The 14,679-nt window shown below is 47.4% G+C and overlaps 1 protein-coding gene across 6 annotated transcripts in view; it reads right to left on the minus strand.

The window, feature by feature from the left end:
* Positions 1–1,071: 1,071 nt before the first annotated feature.
* IRF2 (interferon regulatory factor 2) overlaps positions 1,072–14,679 on the minus strand; it is a 142,559-nt gene continuing 128,951 nt past the window's right edge. For 5 of the 6 annotated variants that reach the window (XM_069493170.1, XM_069493172.1, XM_069493168.1 and 2 more), the window contains exons 7-9: positions 10,616–10,783; positions 3,692–3,738; positions 1,222–2,393 (exon numbers count right to left, since the gene is read on the minus strand). In XM_069493170.1, coding sequence (XP_069349271.1) covers positions 2,085–2,393; positions 3,692–3,738; positions 10,616–10,783 — 524 coding nt within the window. In that variant the 3' untranslated portion in view covers positions 1,222–2,084. Of the gene's footprint in view, positions 2,394–3,691; positions 3,739–10,615; positions 10,784–14,679 lie in introns of all 6 variants that reach the window. The other variant, XM_069493169.1, reaches the window with a different exon arrangement.

Genomic DNA, 14,679 nt, shown 5'->3' on the forward strand with positions numbered 1-14,679 from the left:
AAAGAAGCAGCCTGCCATGGGCGTGTGGCTACAACACGTGGACCAGTAAAGTGGTTCAGCTGATTTCTGTTTAGGGTTGGAGAAGTTTATGACCGCTAACTGCATCTGCAGCCACATGTGGAGTTAGGCATAAAAACAGCCCTTTGTCCTTTCATGGAAGGCACCGTTTCAAATATTAACTTAGCAATCTCCTTCACACCCCCAGAGGTGACAGGTGGGCAGCCGAGCATTCCAACTGCACAGACATCATGGACGCACGAGAGGTTAGCGCAGTGGCCTTCTCAAGGCCAGGCCTACGCCTTGACACACCAAACAGGTGATGGAGATTGGTGCCCTCGAAGTCACATTTCTCGCTCCAGAAGACATACTCCAAGTTTTCAAGACAGTGCCTATGTCAAAGGCCCCGGGTCCTAGGAAGAACAGTGACTGACATGGAGTCAGAGCCCAATAAATATCTCCTGGTGTTTAAAACGTCTTAGCCGTGTGCCCTGTAAGTGACACAAACACAAAACTCTCGTCATATGTATAAGCCTGTGGACAAGAACAGGAAAACGCAGAGGGGGTGGAATTTGCTCACAGCAGAGAAGGGGAACAGTGAAGCACCCAAAAAGACCCCCTTCTTGGTAATGGATGCTCCCAACACATAGAAATGATAAATGTTTAAAAGGATGGATGTGCAAAAAAAAAAAAAAAAAAGACCCCCATAGTCACACCAGACTGGGGCTTCACTTGTTCCTGGACCTTGTCACCCCTGTGACCTGAGTGAAGGCATCTTTATTCTAAGTCTTCGTTTCCTCCACGCGACATGGAGACAGGCCCTATTCCGTAGCACAGCGGTGATGAGCGCAGAAGGTCCCGCGTGCAAACCCCTCTGCACCGGGCCTGGCGCGGGGTGAATGCCCGAGGGAGGGTGCCATCGCACCCCACAGTAGGAGCCTCCAGGGTTTCTTGAGGTCAGCAAGGGAGAGAGTCTGGGGCCCTAAGAAGCGATGATACTTTGTCAGTCCTACCCCACCACCGTGCTCTCTCAAAGCAGACACAGACAAAGCCAGGAGTGATGCCCATTAAAAATTTAACTATATATCGTATTCATTTATTATCAATCCACAGGATAATCTGATTGCTACATGAGCTCATAAAAGCTTTTCTTCACCTTTACAAAATTAAAAAAAAAAAAAAATGTGCCACAAGGATGTAATAACAACTGCTGATAAACAAGAAAAGGAATCTTAAAATTATAAATTTGCTGTAGAAAAGATAAAAAACAATTATATTTTATTTAGAATTTTACCTTGAATAAAATATTCCCCTGTATAAAAAATAAAAAAGCTTGCTCTGGTTAGAATTAGAGTATTTTTGTCTTCCAATCTGGGAATTTGCATAATATTTCCATGATCGTTTTCCTTTGTACCGCGTGGCATTCAAGCATGGCAGATTAGAAATTTTTTTTTTTTTTTAAGCAGTCTTAAAATGGGACATCTGTGGAGAAGTTCATTTTCTTCTTCTCCTCCGGATGCAGAACAGAGCCTCTGAGGGGAGGAAGAGGAGGGGAGGAAGTGGCGGGACGGGGTGGGAGGCGGGGAGCAGAAGGGGGCGGCAGGCTGTGCCGTGGGGCAGAGCAAGGTCGCGAGAAGGCCTATCTGTAAGTGCTTTAAGATAAGGTGCAGAAGCAGACTGCGCGTCGCTAGGACTGCCCTATGTACATATTCACAAGAATAAAAAATTCCAGCTAGTTCACATTTTCTCGTCCATTCTGAGGCATCCACTCCATCATGCCGGCCTTGACCATAGGCAATGCAGCACCTCCACTGCCCGTGTGGGTGTTGGTCCTTGAACTTGAGGGAGTAGCCCTGGGAGATCCAGCAGGCTCTAGAAATACGCGTCTACCAATGGGCTGGAGTCCTGAGTTAAAAAGAAGCTCCAGTACTGGAGTTGGACACAGCAATCAATGTTCTATTATCAAGGCTTTTCCCTTAGATTTGTCTAAAATAGGTGTCAGAGAGAAAAAAAAAAAAAAAAAAAATACAAACAAATCACAAAACAGAGCCAAGAAATCCCAACAACCACCAGGCAGAGTCAAAGGCTTAACAGCTCTTGACGCGGGCCTGGGTGATGTCTGACGTTTTCTTGATGACGCTGGCCCGGGTCTCGCGGTCCGGCCGGCTGCTGCTGGGCGCTGGGGTCACGGACGGAGAGAGGGGGAGGTCCGCGAAGGGGGGCCAGGAGCTGTTGTAAGGCAGCGGACAGCTCTCCTCTTTGATGGTGACCTGGAGGTCGGGCTTATTGGAAGTGACGAAGGTCGCCATGCTGGGCAGCAGGTATGTGCTCCGCGTGCCCGTGTTGCTGAGGTACTGTTTGCCTTCGATGTTCCTCTTCCACCAGTGTGGCCGCCCCTTTCAAAGAAAATAAGTAAGATATAGATTTCCTTTTCTTTCTATGAAATGGCTTTTTAAAAATGTACCACGGTGCTCATGTGTTGGTGTTTTCACTGAATTTTTGAAGAATTGGGGAATGAACAAAAGGTTCGCAACTCCGCAACCCTCCGCCGAAAGCTACACCCAGCAAGTCATACCGTAAGCAACTGTTTCCCTTCCCTTTTTTTTTTCTTTTTAAATCAATTCCCATTTGCTACCTCCCAGAAATGTGGCCCAGACTACTCCATGAAGGCAGCAGCTTGGTTTCTGGTCCCCCCAGGCTCTGGCTGCCCCAGCACCATCACTGGGTGGGTTTCAGGCCACAGTGGCCCGTCTGTCATGGAGGCTTGGTCCTCACCGCCGGCCCAACTGGATCTTAGCATGAACTTGCATTTTCAGAGAAAGGGAAGTGAGGAACTTAGTAACGGACAGTGAGTGTCCCTTGACGGCTTTCAAATGGAGACAGCTTAGAGCTCCAGGGTGCCCAGCGAGCAGCTGGCCTCGGGGCTGGCTTCGTTCAGAGAAGGAGCTAGAATTGTGACCTTGAAGAAACACGGTCGGGAAACACGTGAGCACGTACACCTACTGCCTTTTCCTGCACTTTACTCGAAAGTGTGTAGTACGTTGGGAAACCGCTAACTCAAACAACTACGAGCCTCTCTCCCTCCTTCTCTCTGTCTCTTTTCCTCTCTTTCTCGTTCACTCAAGCACAGACGCAGAGCGCGTGGTTGGCAGGAACACTTTCCGTCAGCGTGACAGCCACATCCTGCCACGGTGTGAGCCCAGCGAGCGGAGGGAACGGGGAACAGGCCCACCTGGGATCAAGGCTGGACACGCCACCAGCCTCCGGGCCACACACGGAGGGAAGGGACTCCTCGGACACGTGGGGAGACTTTTGCTTAGCTGTCTCTGACGTGGACTTCTGGTCCCTGCTTTTGGCCACACAGGACGTGCTATTTCTGCTTGTAAACGAGGATGTTTATAGCGATAAGAACATCAGCGTTTCCTGGCCTCAACTTCAATTCCCTCTTCCTGCAGTCACAGCCTCTCTTCCTGCCGGTAACATTTAACTATCTTTCCTCCCAGTCAGTTCCCAATGCTGAATTTTCTAACCCCAAACCCAAAAGTGTGGTAAATTTTAGGTTATGTATATTTGACAACACAAAAAAATCCAAAAGTGAAACTCATGATCTAAAGCAAAGGCACGTCACCAGCAGCGAGGACGCCGCGGGCTTGTCCGCAGCCGCGTCACAGGCGAGGGGCGGCGGCCGGCTTACCTCGGTGTTCTCCTCGTCGCTGGGCACGCTGTCGGTCGTTTCGCTTTCTGTTCACAGAGAGAAAAACACGGGGCCATCATTCCTGCCACTCCAGCTGTCCCAAGGTCCGGGCAGTGTTTACAAAAAGAGAAATGATAACTAAACTCATCATCTCCCTTCCTGTGTAGGTGGGAGAAGCGAGAGTGGATTCTGCCTCTCTAATCTCAGCATCCAGAGAAAGAGGGTTTGAGAGCTGCAGGGAGGCCCACTCTGCAAGGGCCAGGCTATGACTACACGGGGCACCACCTCCCAGGAGGGGCCGGTCCCCACTGCAGCTCTGTCTGCAGTGCCCGCAGTGGTCCTCACCTCCAGTCCACGCCAACCGTCTCACCTAAGGCCCAGTGCAGTCGACATTGTCTAATTTTCCTAGACCATCCCATTCTGCTCAGATCCCTCCTCTACCTCACACCCGTCAGTGCTGACAGCGTGTGTTTCTAGAGCTGCATCTTCCACCCGGGTCACAGTGGGTGTGAGATCCAGGGCTGCCCCATGTCCCTCCCCTCCTGGGGTTCACTCTGGGGGTCCCTCTCTTGAGTGTGGGTGGGATGGGTCACTGTCTCTCACCCAAGAATACTGCTGAGGTGATGGGGAGTGTGCAGTCACGTGTCCACAGTCACATGCTGTGACACTGGCACTTGTCTTGTGAGGAGACGCACTCCCTCGTTGGCCTTGCAGAAGGAAGCAGCCGTGTGGGGAAGGCTCACATGACAGAGAACCAAGGGCTGCTTCCAGCCAACCGCCAGCAAGAAACCGAGGCCTTGGGTTGACAGCGTGCAGCGAACTAAGTTCTGCTCAAAACCAGGGTAGCTTTGAAATGGATCCTTCCCCAGTCGAGCCTCGGATGAGACAGCAGCCCTAGAAAACACCTTCCCTGCAGGTTTGTGAGGCGCGGCAGCAGAGGACCCAGCTAAGCCACACCTAGACTCCTGGCCCAGAGCAACCGTGAGATCACAAATGTGTGTTGTTTCAAGCCACTAAGTTTGTGTTTACGTTGTTACGCAGCAATAGATACATAACTAATCCGTTCCCATCCTGATTTGGCCTGCCAGCTGTGAGACACAGAGTTAGTTTCTCAACTTCACTGAGATACAGTTTTCTCATCTGTAAAACGAGAGTATCACCACCTTCCCGAGATGGTGCGATGAGCAACTGAGAGGGTATGTGGGAAAAGGCCCAGTGCGGGCCCGGCACACAGCACACACTCAGCAAATCAGCGTCGTTCAACACTCAATGTGCACGACAGGCTGGATTAACAGAGTTGAAGTCAATAGCTAGCAATGATACATTACCTACACACATTACCTATACATATTTTAAAAAGATTTTTAATGTAAAAAAAATTATAATTTTTTTTAAAATAAAAAAATCAATGGTGTACAGTTTTTCAGTGTTCACCGCCACTGAAAAATGAAATCACAGAGCGGGGAACTTCTGAAATGCACAGACATTTGGAGATCACCTAGTCTGGGTCATTCATTTTACAGACAAGGCCCAAAGAGACGTGTCTGGCTTCTCTTTATAACTGTCAGGGAACATTTGGAGAGCGCCAGGGCGACGCAGTGCCAAAGGGTCTGCTGTAGCCCTCACACGGGTCCCAAGGCAGGAAGGAGCTGCTGTCATCCCCTATTATGCAGAAGAGCTATTAGCTCTGGTGCCTTCTACCCTTCACCCTGTCCCTGCTAAGGGACTGGCCACCAGTCTCATCTCCCTGGTAGCAGAGCTGGAACAAGACGGCTCCAGCCAGCCCAGATAGAGCCCTTTCTACCACCCAAAGCACCAGCCATAGACCAGGATCTCTGTAAATTCCAGGCTAAAGAACAAATGAGCAGATGTGCCACAGCTTCATTCCCTAACAAAGAAAGCAAGGATGTTGACTCCACTGTCCCACCCTGGAGCCTTCTGGCATGTTCTCCACTGACTTCACACAGGCCTGGGTGATCAGTGAGGGCTGACCCTGAGCAGCTAGAGGACAGGCCTGTCCACTGCTCAGACCGGGCCTGTTTCCCCAAAGCAGGCCCAGCTGGGAGCACCAGATGCCCAGAGTCAGCCTCAGCCTCAGCTGATGACGAGCTGAGCTATGAAGACAAACTGGCCACACCAGGCACAAGAAACGTTTCCACGCAGAAACAAACAAAAAGCAACAGAAAAGGAATACTCCCCAGCTCACATAACCCTCACGCGAGCTCAGTATCCCTAGGAGGCAGGAATCAGGAATGCCACTCCCAGGAAGAAAAATGAGGAACAGAGATGTTGAGAAACTTGCCAAAGTTGCCGACTGAGTCAGCACAGAGGAGAGAAAACAAAACTGCACTTCTGATTCCAGGGCTTGTGCGCCGAACGCAGCAGCTCGGCTTCCCTGCTGTTCTGGCCTCTGACGAAATCTCAAGATCCGCTTTCCATTTTTATGCTCAGCTTTCTTTGAAGCCAAGGTTTCTCTTCCTTCCATACATGTTTGGGCTCCCTTCACCCCTAATTATCTTCCATAAATGCCATCATCTTCTGTTTCTTTTCCTTCCAAATAAAAACGATGACATACCACCAAACACGACTCGGTGGCTGGGATTCCACCCCCCCGCAGCCCGAGTGAGAGTTGCTGGAGGGGGTAGAAGTCGGATCCCAGGTTCAGACTCTGTGGTGAGACCTCGCACAGCGCAGGGGCATGGTCAGAATGTTAATTTCCTTTAAGTACTCAGTTTTCGACTTCAGAGAAATAGTTGCGGATAAGAAAAGAGACACATGTTCTGAGCTTATGTTTTCAGCCGACACAAATGCCAGTTGAAGAGCCTCGTTTCCAAATTAAGATCCACTGCTTCTGAAGCAGGTAGGAAGACTCTCCGTATCAGCAAACTGAGGTTTCTAAGTTTTTTGTTTAAAAAAAATGGCCTTGAGTGCCTTCAGCCTAAGAGCAGGCGACACCTGAACCTCCCACCTGAAGACCCAAACCCTCCTCTCTGGACTAACAGCAGTTGCCATGGCGACCCCTGAGCAGGTGGTTCACGGTGCTCTGTGGAGCGTACTCGTGCCTGATGTCCTCTGTTCTCTGGGTTTTACTACATCACTGCCACTTCCAGTGACTTCTTACATGACACGTGAGTTCACTGCCGCTGTTGCTTCCAGATCAATGTCACTGCCGAGCTATCAACATTTTCCCTTTTGATTAGTTTAGATTTTTTAAAATTTTTACTTCAAATACAATGGAATAAAAAAGTCTGGAGTTGCTTCGCTAGCATGGTCTGCATAAACTGAAAGTGTTTGCACAGTAATAGCAGGTACATGAGTAATTCATTTAGCCTTTCTGGCCTCAGGTTTCCTGAAAGCATCTGGGGTGAGAGGGAAGGGGACCATTTGGATTAGGTGATCTCACAGGTTCTCCCGGAACTGCAGTTCTGGGATGACGCTAGTCGTAGGTTCACGCTCCACTTCAGGCCAGTTTTTAATGCCTCCCTGAGAACACATCCTGTTGAACCATCTCAGGAACATTATGGGGAGGGAGACCACATATTTCATGTGAAAGCTTTTTTACATTATGACATCCTGGTACGTCTTCTGGAAGGCTCTTGTTCAACAAGTTTTATGGATATGATTGACAAGGATTTCTTCCTATCAATCGTACCCTTGATGACTTCCACTAGAAAGCTCAGCTAAATCATTCATACTAAAGACCTCTTAATCTCTAAGCCGTTGTATCTTTGCTTCACCCAATAAAATGCAAGGCCGATGTGGTTTCCATAAAAACCCAGAGCATAGGCTGACGACGACTGCTGGTCAGTAGGCGATCGCCACTCTCTCAGTGATGACCACTTAATCCTTCGTGCCGAGCTTTCTTCTCAAGTCTCTTCTCCACCCGCTCTCCCCCTCCTCCCCCAAAATACCACTGTGGCTTTCTTTTACTAAATCATCAACCACCTAATAAAATCCCAGTGCCACACAACAGTGAAGAGGCCACTTCTGGTTTTTCAAATCCTCTAGAGCTTCCCAAGCTTGGGCTTGGGAACATCCCTCCTTCCCCAGGATGAAAGTTTTACAAATCAAACTAGAATTTTACGTTGTCTGAAAACATCCACTGCAAGTACTTCCATGCAAAGAAACTATCTTGTCTCTTTCTGACCGTAATATTTCGGCCAGAGAGAAGACAGACTCGCAAAACCGAATGTGGTTTCGTGATATTACTGGGATTATATTTCAATGATCAGTAGGAGAGAAAAATAGCCAACAGCAGCCTCCAAATACCAGCTTCCTAAGCAGGTGAATGACAGTGGTTAGAGGAGGTTGAAATTCAGCTGCATAGCTAGAGCAAAAGAATCTGCACAGAAAACAGGCAAACAGCCTACGTGACTGGGGAATATAAAGTTAGAGAGGGGAATACAGCCAGAAGGCTGCCTTTCCCAGTAGAATGTTATAGAATTCCTGAATGAAAGACTGGAATTAGCCACGGCCAGTCATAAATTCCTTACACGTCTGTAAGCTCTAGAAAAGTAGCAGTGATGGAACATTTCGGCTCCATCCAAAGAGGCTGGCTCCAAAACGTTCTGCAGAATTTAGGCAATGGCAATAATGGAAAGAACCAAGGGCCAGGCTGGAAAGCCGGGGCTCTGACACAAAACCTCCCGCTGCCTGCGTGCTGGCACTGAAATCCTTCTTTTCAAATCTATACAAATGTCCTGAAGAGGGTAATGAAATTTTCATTTCTCTCTGCATGGATCAGCTGTTCTCAGGATTCTTCTGCTAAAGCAAATGCCACTCCTGGCAGAATAGCACGAAGAGGTCTTTCCAGAATGCCCAAGAAGCCTTCAGAAAAGTCTTACTCAACAGATAAACACAACAGTCTATTCTAAAGCTCCCACCCCCTAAAAAAAAAAAAAAAGAAAACCACATGGAGTGCAATAATGCCTGCAGCAGCATGATATACAGGTCATGAAGTTTTAGACATAGCTATGTAAATATAAGCCAAGTGGCTGAGTGTTTCATGCTGCAGTTATCTCTACTGTAAAATTAAGGCACGAACACTGCACTCTGCCTCCCTTGGTGGGTCCTGGAGAAAATCAACTGAGGTCAGGGATGTGCATGTGTGCTGAGTGGCAGAGTCTTGCACAGGCGGCCAGGGCGGCAGCAGCCGCAGGTAGGTTTCGGCTGTGCAGCCAGTTGTTTGTCCCTGGACACTCTGCTTTACCCACATCTGCCTTAGGGTCTTCATTTCCAAAGAGGGGACAGTGATGGTGCCCAGGCCGACAGATAAACAAGTCAACTGTACCAAGCAGTGGGCACCATTCCCAGGGCACAATAAACACGCAAATGAGTAGTAGTTACTGTTACTGGAGACTGGCAAAGACCAAAAAGTGACTGGCACCTATTAATGAGTTCAAAGTCTGTTTGATGACTAAGTACCTGAAGACAAGCGTATCCTGTTTGACAGATTATAAGCTTCCTTTAGTCAAGGTTTGTTCTCATATTCCTTTTATGTTCCTAGCACAAAAGCAAGTTAGGACCTACCCGAAGTGAAATAAGCCAGTCACAAAAGGACAAGTACTGGACGATTCTGCTCATGTGAGGTACCTAGAACAGCCAAATTCATAGAGACAGAAAGTAGATAGGAGGTTGCCAGGGGCTGCATGGAGGAGAAAAATGGAAAGTTAGCATTTAGTGGGCATAGAGTTTCAGTTTTGCAGGATGGAGAAAGCTCTGGAGATCGATGCTGGAGATGGCTGCACAGCATGAATGCACTTACTGCCACTGAACCGTACACTGAAAAATGGCTAAAATGGCACATTTTATCTTATATGCATTTAACCACAATTTTTAAAAATTAGGGGGAAAAAAGGAAGTTAGTATTCAGGGAATAAATACGAGGTTACATTTGGTGGCTGATACAAACAACCAGTCATTTGAGTCAACTCTCATTCTAATGCTGGTTCTGTGCCAGTCACCGGGGTGGCACCCTGGCTGGAGGACACCGCGTTTGGCAGCGTACAAAGAACACGGGGAAGAATCCCTGAAGCACTTGCGCTCACTGTAGTTTCCTAAGATAGCGTCTCTGCTTCTTATTTTTAATATCTGCAAGCAATAACACTGACTCAGAATTTATACTTCCTAATTACGACTGAGTTCCAAAAAAATTAAATGGAGATGAGGGCGTAAGATGATGTAATGTTGATGAAGAAAGGAGCCATCGTTTTCCTCTGTTAAGGACAGAAGAACTGACGGAATCTGTTTCTCCTCCTGTGACTCTGTCTGAGCCAGTTCCTGTGACTATGGAGCCAGTTCCTGTGACTATGGAGCCAGTTCCCTGGGGAATTAGAAATAGGCCAGTTCCCTGGCCCAAAGAGATGCCGTACCAAACAGTCAGAGAAGGAGGAAGTGCGCAGAGGGGACAAGTGAACTTAGTGGGATGGGTGATCTAGCAATGAGCCTGGGGTCTGGAGGTTGAGTTTCAGTCCTGGCCCGGACACTTACTAGCTGTATGACCTTGAGCAAGTCTCTTCCCTTCCAAAAATGAAGGACCTGGAAGAGATGATTGCTAAGGTCTTATCCAGCCTGGGCATATTGAGATTCCATTCAAACACCCTGCCAAATTTCTGATGACTTGTGCAAATAAACTAGATGCTGATGAACCACTTCCCCAAAGAAATCTTATAATTTGTTAGCCACGCATCCAAATGTTAGGGGCAATTGAGTAAAGAGATGCTTGTGACCACATCTTCTAACTGAAACAAAAGTGTCCAAGAAGATGCTGGTCAAGAAAATTAAAACAAGAATAATTCCATCAGGAATAATCCCTAGGACAGGGGAGAGGTTGTCTGTTGTGGGGTGAAATGGGTGACCCTGGACCAAAGGACTGCCCTCCCCTGTTCCCTGCCCAGTCCCCCAGCTTCCCCCCACCCCACTTACCTGCGTAGGAAGACACGGGGGAAATCTGCAGAGGGTAGAGCTCACTCATGCTGACAGGCTGCTCATCACTCTCGGTGGTCACTTCTACAACTTGGCAAATGTCTGGTGGATTAGTGACAATCTCTTGATCCTCAATGTTGCTGTCCAGATGGGACGACGGTCCTACAACTTCAAAGAAAAGAGACATATCATGCACCAAAGTTGCCTGACTTCACAATTCTAGCACACACGCTAAAAAAAGAAAGTATTCCCCAAGACAGCTGGATCACCAGGAGTCAGACTCACGGTCACCACCTGTCCCCTGCCATGGGGCTGAAGAACAAACCTTAGCTTTGAGCTAATGTCTCTGGAGAAGCAGCCTGCCAGCAATTCGGCTCCTCAGGCCTGTCTCCAGCACACCTGCCAATGGCACGTACAGGTGGCCGTATCCTATCCAGCTCAGCGGAGTTCCAGACTCAACCACAGCCAAGGCTTCAGGACCAGAGGCTGCATCCAGCCCCCAGCTCCAGGGCCAGACATGACAGTGCTTTGCACCTGACCGACATCTGTTCTCTGCTCTTGCTCTGAAGGAAGGCGCTGTGCTTGTTTTCTGAGTTCCATGGTCCAAAGAAACACTATCAAACCTTAATAAGGAGGAAAGACCATGGACCTCTCCCCACTGTGTCCCTTCTAGCTGTGGGGTGCCCTGCTCACACTCCCAGCCCTCCTCCTGCTATGTGAGCACACGACCAACTGGCCCACACATCAGAATGCTCAGTGGTTCTGATCAGCTCCCCAATTCTAGCAAACGTTGGCAGCATCAACTCCCCAGAACACTAATGAGATAAATTCTGACCATTCTGGCTCTGAAAACTGCCTCAATTTTTTAAATTAAACTTTTCATTTTGAGACAATTGTAAATGCACACGCAGTTATAAGAAACAGTACACAGAGATCCTGTGTGCCCTTTACTCATTTTCTTCCAATGATAACATCATGCAAAACTAGAATATCATGTCACAACACGGACATTGATATTAGTAACTATCCACCCATCTTGTTCAGACTTCCTCCGTTTCACTTCTACTTCTCGGTGCGACTGTGCGAGTGTGTATGCTTGTCCTTAGTTCCGTGCAATTTTATCACATATGTACTTTTGTGTCCCTACCACCACAGTCGAAATACTGACCAGTTCCGTCACCATAAATCTCCCTCATGCTACTCTTTTGTAACCATAAACACCTTCCTTCAATTCCTCCCCTCCCACTTCTCATCTCTAAACCCTGGCAACCACTAATCTGGTTCCCATTTCTATAATGTTTGTCATTTCAAAGATGTTACATAAATGGACTCATACAGTAACCTTTTGGGATTGGCTTTTTTCCCTTAGCATAATTCTCTGGAGAGTCGCCCAAGTTGTTGTGTGTATCAATAATTGGTTCCTTTTTTTAATTGCTGAGTAGTATTCCATGGTCTAAATGTATCACGGTCTGTGTAACTATTCACCCATTGAAGGAGGTCTGGGCCAATACTAGTCTTTGGCTATTATGTTAGTAAATAAGACTGCTATGAATGTTTATGTTCAGATTTAGTGTAAACCTAAGTTTCTATTTCTCTGGGATAAATTCCCAAGAGTGCAACTGCTGAGTTATATGGTAATTTCATGTTTAGTTTTACAAGAAACTGTCAAACTGTCTCTCAGAGTCACTGTACCATTTTACATTCTCACCAGCAATGTCTGAGTGATCGAATTTCTCCACATCTTCACCAGCATTTGGTATTGTCACTGTTTTTTATTTTAGGCATTCTGATAGGTAAGTAATGATATTTTGTTGTGGTTTTAATTTGAATGTCCGTAATGCCCTGTCCTAATTTTAAACAGAACTGACCTTAAACAGCTGTTGGTAGCTGATTCGATGACATGTCCCTGAAAATTGGCTCTAATAAATAAAGGTGAAGAAAATAGCATGGTAGTAACAATGTTTTCCCAAGGTCTTCAGAGCACTTCACCACCATAATCTATGTTTTACTCAAACCTGCATAAGTTATTTTAACATTTCAACCCATGAGAATGACAGAAAAGCATCAGTATCCTGTTATAGATGAAGAAACTCAGGCACAGAGAGGGAGAGGGACTTGTCCAAACTCACACCACTTGGATTATGTGCAGTGCTCCATATTCCTGTCATTTTCTCACTACCTGCAAAATGCTCAGGTTAGGCAGGAGGGGGCCCACTCCAGTCTCCTTGAGGAGGCAGCCTCATGGACTCACTCGTTCCTTGTTTTAATCACTCAAGGTATTTTCTTTGCTGAAGTATCTTTGTTTATAAAGAAGTTCCTGTTTTAATTGCTTTTTGTGGAGTGGTGAGAAAATTATCCTATTTCTACGCAGGGAAGGTTTTAGAGGATGGGGGAATTCATGAGTTATTTAATAAAGAAAGGAAGGGCACAAAAGAGGCCAGGAAGGAGACGTGGGGACATGATAAAAGAATTCAAAAGCCACAGCACAGAGAATGGGAGGGAAATTGGATGCCATTTAGGTTTTCCTGGCAGGGATAAAATTAAAGAAAAGGAAGGCAGGCTATATATGGCAGGCAGACTCCCAAATCCTTATTTCGTCCTCGGGACCATCCTATTTGAGTGTGAGGGCATCAATTATGCAGTTCACTACACTCAGACTGACACTGACCGACAATAACCTCTCTCAAGTTTCTTCTGCCTCTGCCCCCAAGTAAAATAAAATGGCAGGAAAACGCGATAATGTCCTGTCCTATCCCAAGTCCTAAGGAGCGGTCGGTGGGTGGAAATCGAAACCCAATGAGGGCGTGTGTGTTTGAGGAGGGAGCGGCACGCACGATACCTTGCACACCAAGGCAATAAAGGTCTTATATAAATTTGATTTCAATCAAAGCCACTTTCACTTCCAATACTTTCAAAACTCATATCTTTCTTGCACTGTTCTTTCCAGCAGAGAGGCAGCAAGCTTGGACCACAAACAATGGCAGCGGCTCAAGTTTCCTCCTCCTCACTTCCCTTTGTTCTGACCAGGAATTCCTTCCCTCCCTGCTTTTCCCGGGACGCCCTGCTCAGCTACTCCACTAGCAAAGATGGACAGAGCACCTGCTTTGCACCAGACGCCGTTACCAAGCGGTGGAAGCAGAGGAAGATCAGTGCGGTCTGTGAGAAGTTAGTCTACACGGCTACAGCCCGCACCCGCCAATCCAGACAGTCAGCTGGAGGCAGGGAATAAGTGAAAAGGAAAAACAAAAAACGAAGGGGGCCATGTGATGAAAGCTGAGGAAGTAGAGTATGTTTTCCAGTTGGAGGAAGCGAAGGCTTCAGTGAGGGAGTGACACGGGGTGGGGGTGGGGAGTGACAAGCAGTATTCGGGGTGCCCCCCTTTTCTGGAACCCCTTCCCAACCACCACAGCACAGACCGATCGCTCTCCTCTGAGAGCCTCTCACTCACTGTTCCCACTGCTCTGCCATAACCACAATGTGACACAACCTCGTGATGCTTCTTGACTTTCTGCCTCGTGTGGCTGGTTAACTCCACAGATCCTTATTGAACTTCTCAACTGTGTATATTATATCTTCTCAACCAAAGCATGGCTCCTGAGCGCCGAGAACCTGCACGAGAACCGTTCAGGTCCAGGCATGACACACGCTCATGGCTTGCACCGGAGGGGCGCTCAGCGCATGGCCGCCGAGTAGATGGATGCAGGAAGGGGCCCAGGCTCCTGCAGGAGTTTGTGACAGCTGGCAAATACAGAGCATGACAATCAATGCGTTCTAGAAAATGTCATCCCTCTGGCAAGTGGACTCTTTTAAAGCTAGGTGATGTGCTAAAGATACAGCAGGTTGTGGGTGTCAGGGGCTGGGGACTGGGGAGGGAACTTTTTGGGGTGACGAAAATGTTTTCTTGAATACAGTAGTGGTTACACAACTGAGAGCATCTGCCAAAATTTATAGAATGGTACGCCTAAAAAGGATTTATTTTACCATATTTTACTTAATATACATAACTTTAAAAGAACAAATAAGCACCTTTACTCAAATTTTAAGTGTATCCTGAATGCTGGTGA

The sequence above is a fragment of the Eulemur rufifrons genome, chromosome 18 (assembly GCF_041146395.1).
Source record: "Eulemur rufifrons isolate Redbay chromosome 18, OSU_ERuf_1, whole genome shotgun sequence".
Lineage (NCBI taxonomy): Eukaryota > Metazoa > Chordata > Mammalia > Primates > Lemuridae > Eulemur > Eulemur rufifrons.